The sequence below is a fragment of the Apaloderma vittatum genome, unplaced genomic scaffold (genome assembly GCF_000703405.1).
Source record: "Apaloderma vittatum isolate BGI_N311 unplaced genomic scaffold, ASM70340v1 scaffold17363, whole genome shotgun sequence".
NCBI classification, from domain to species: domain Eukaryota; kingdom Metazoa; phylum Chordata; class Aves; order Trogoniformes; family Trogonidae; genus Apaloderma; species Apaloderma vittatum.
This window is the reverse complement of record NW_009706567.1, coordinates 2,677-5,351: the sequence shown is the minus strand read 5'-3', so window position 1 is coordinate 5,351 and position 2,675 is coordinate 2,677. Positions and strand designations below refer to the sequence as shown.

The 2,675-nt window shown below is 46.2% G+C and overlaps 1 protein-coding gene across 1 annotated transcript; it reads left to right on the top strand.

Moving 5' to 3' along the window:
• Positions 1-898: 898 nt before the first annotated feature.
• Positions 899-1,195, top strand: LOC104269052 (feather keratin 1). The gene has a single exon (XM_009865853.1). It carries the CDS (start codon positions 899-901, stop codon positions 1,193-1,195), a length of 297 nt encoding a protein of 98 aa, XP_009864155.1.
• Positions 1,196-2,675: the final 1,480 nt, after the last annotated feature.

The window sequence follows — 2,675 nt, the reverse complement described above, 5'->3', positions numbered from 1 at the left end:
ACCCCTTTGATCAGGCCCCTGTGTCTCCTGCCTCTTCTTGGGTCTGACTGCTTATTATGGCCCCAGTCACTAATCAGTGGACTCTGTTTTCCTTTGGGCTTTTGACCTGCAGGCTGACTGCCCTGCTTGACATTGTTCCTGCTTCATCATCATGGGCTTGATGGCTGCGCTTGACTCTGGGCTGAGCCTGTCTGTTGTGTCTGCATTTTCCTTGCTCAGGTATGGTGCTGTGGAATCATTCTTTTACATTGATGTGTTTTTCCATGGAAATGTTTTGGCCTCTAATACTGTCACTTAAAAGGAGCCTGTGTGGCTAAATGGGCATGTCATGAACAGGGAAATGAAAAGGTAGTGTTGCAGGGAGTATAAGCAGTGTCCTCATTTCTTTAATTAAGGTGTTTTGCATGCGAGATGAGCTTGTTGGTAAACACATTACCTGTGCAAAGGGTGGCTCCGGGCCTGGGGCGGTCTGGAACAGTATAAAAGGCTGCCCAAGAGTAGGCTCCCACATCCACTTCTCTTGCCTTCTCCTCCTTGGTGAACAAGGTGAGCTGCAACCGCCTTTGCTTCACTCTTTCTCTTGCTCTTCACTTTGTCTTCTGGCCTCCATCGAGTCTTTGCCTCGGTGGAGCTTTTGCTGAGATCCTTGTTTCTCGTTCCTGCTCCCAGCATGTCTGTTCTCCTTGCCTCACTGGGGGGAGGGGGGAGAAAGTCTTGGGCTTTCTTTGCAGGGGAACCATGGGGCCAGGGCTCCTAATCCTGTCTTCCTCCGTGCTCTGGCTGTCCCTGCTCCCCACCCTCTGTCTCTTCTCTTGCCGAGCAGGCTGTCCGGCTGCTCCTCTCACGCTGTGTGTGCTCTGCCTGCCCTCTCTGCCAGGTGCACCTCCATCCCAGAGCCATGTCCTGCTACGACCTGTGCCGTCCCTGTGGCCCTACCCCGCTGGCCAACAGCTGCAACGAGCCCTGTGTCAGGCAGTGCCAGGACTCCCGGGTGGTGATCCAGCCCTCTCCCGTGGTGGTGACCCTGCCTGGACCCATCCTCAGCTCCTTCCCCCAGAACACCGCTGTGGGATCTTCAGCATCTGCTGCCGTGGGCAGTATCCTGAGTGAGGAGGGAGTGCCCATCAACTCTGGGGGCTTTGGCCTTGGTAGCCTTGGTGGCCGCTACTGTGGCAGAAGGTGCCTGCCCTGCTAGAGCCCCAGCCAGATGTACAGCAAGTGCCTCGACCAGGAAGCCCCAAGCCAGGTGCCGGACTGAGGATGGAGCTGCTGGCCAGGGTTTCTGGATGGGTTGAGCACCCTGGTGCCCTCCTGTAAAGGAGGGACTACCTATCATCCTGTCTGGTTACATGACCAGCACATGTCTTATCCCTGAATCTCCTGCTTTTGATTACTTTCCTTGCCTCTGTGATTTTGAATTTCACATTGACTTGGTATAGTGCTGTACTTTTAAATGGTCAGTGGAGGGCTTTTATTCAGGAATTAAAGAAAAGCAGAGTCTTGACTACTGTCTTTCAGGTGGAATGGTTTAAATGGCTACTTTCCCTTTTATAAATATATATTTTCCTTTTGTTTTGCAAAACACTACTTGACTTTTTATCATTAAACTATTGTTGCATCTAAATTTGAGTTTCATTGTAATTTTCTTCTTTTTTCTTCCCTTGGAGAGGAATGCATTTTTATACTGAAAGGTCTATGCCAAATACCCTCCTATTGGAAAATGTGAATTGAGTATTCACTACAATCAATTTTATGAAAATAATTTCATCTTTATTTGCACTCTTGTGAAGCATTGAACAGGTTTACACATATTTCACTTGCTATTTGTTTTCCTAACATTTTTTCCACATAAAAGTACAATACTGATGTTCTGGGCTGGGAGCTTTTTCTGATCATATTTCTTACTTGGTTTCTTTGAAACTCTGAGAATTAGAAAGTGTTCACAAGTTTTTCAGAAGCAATACTGGGATCTCAGTTTTTGGTTAGATTGTACGCTACCAGCCTGTGAAGCTTTAACTGTGATGTGGTTTGAGTGATCTTGACTCCAGGCTTCAAGGTTGAAATGGATGCCCAAATGTCATTGGAGTAGTAAGACTTTTTATATGATTGGATCATTAATGAATTTTTATGATGGGCTTTGATGTCCTCTCTTTCAAGCCTTAAACAAAATCCAATAAATCTTATCCCTTAGCTAATCCACACAAGAACTCTCATAATATAGAGGAAAAATTACCTAAGTGAAGAATTAGACATGGTCGTGGGGATTTCCCTTACGAACAGTTTGCATTTAATCCTGTTACCATCTAGGAATTTTCTCAAAGAAGTTAAAACAGCACATTGTGTGCAGCTGCAAGACATCAAAGAATAATGAAGTATACTCCAATTTATCTAATTTTCAATTGTATCAACTCCATCGCTCTCCCACTGGAGCCATGTGGGGTCTGGCAGGATATAGCACTGGAAAACCGTAAGAATGAGAGTTGTGCCATTTCTCATGACTCTGTACCCCATGTAGTGTTTTCTCCTTTAGAGCCCACTAAAATCTATTTGAAAATTCAAGTGTCAAAGTGCTGGGATGGAAACAGTGGAGGAACCAAAGGGAAGATACCTGACATTCAGGTTCGGTGCTAGAACCAGTTCAAGTGTACAGAGAGTAGGAGAGAAGAGGGAGGTTT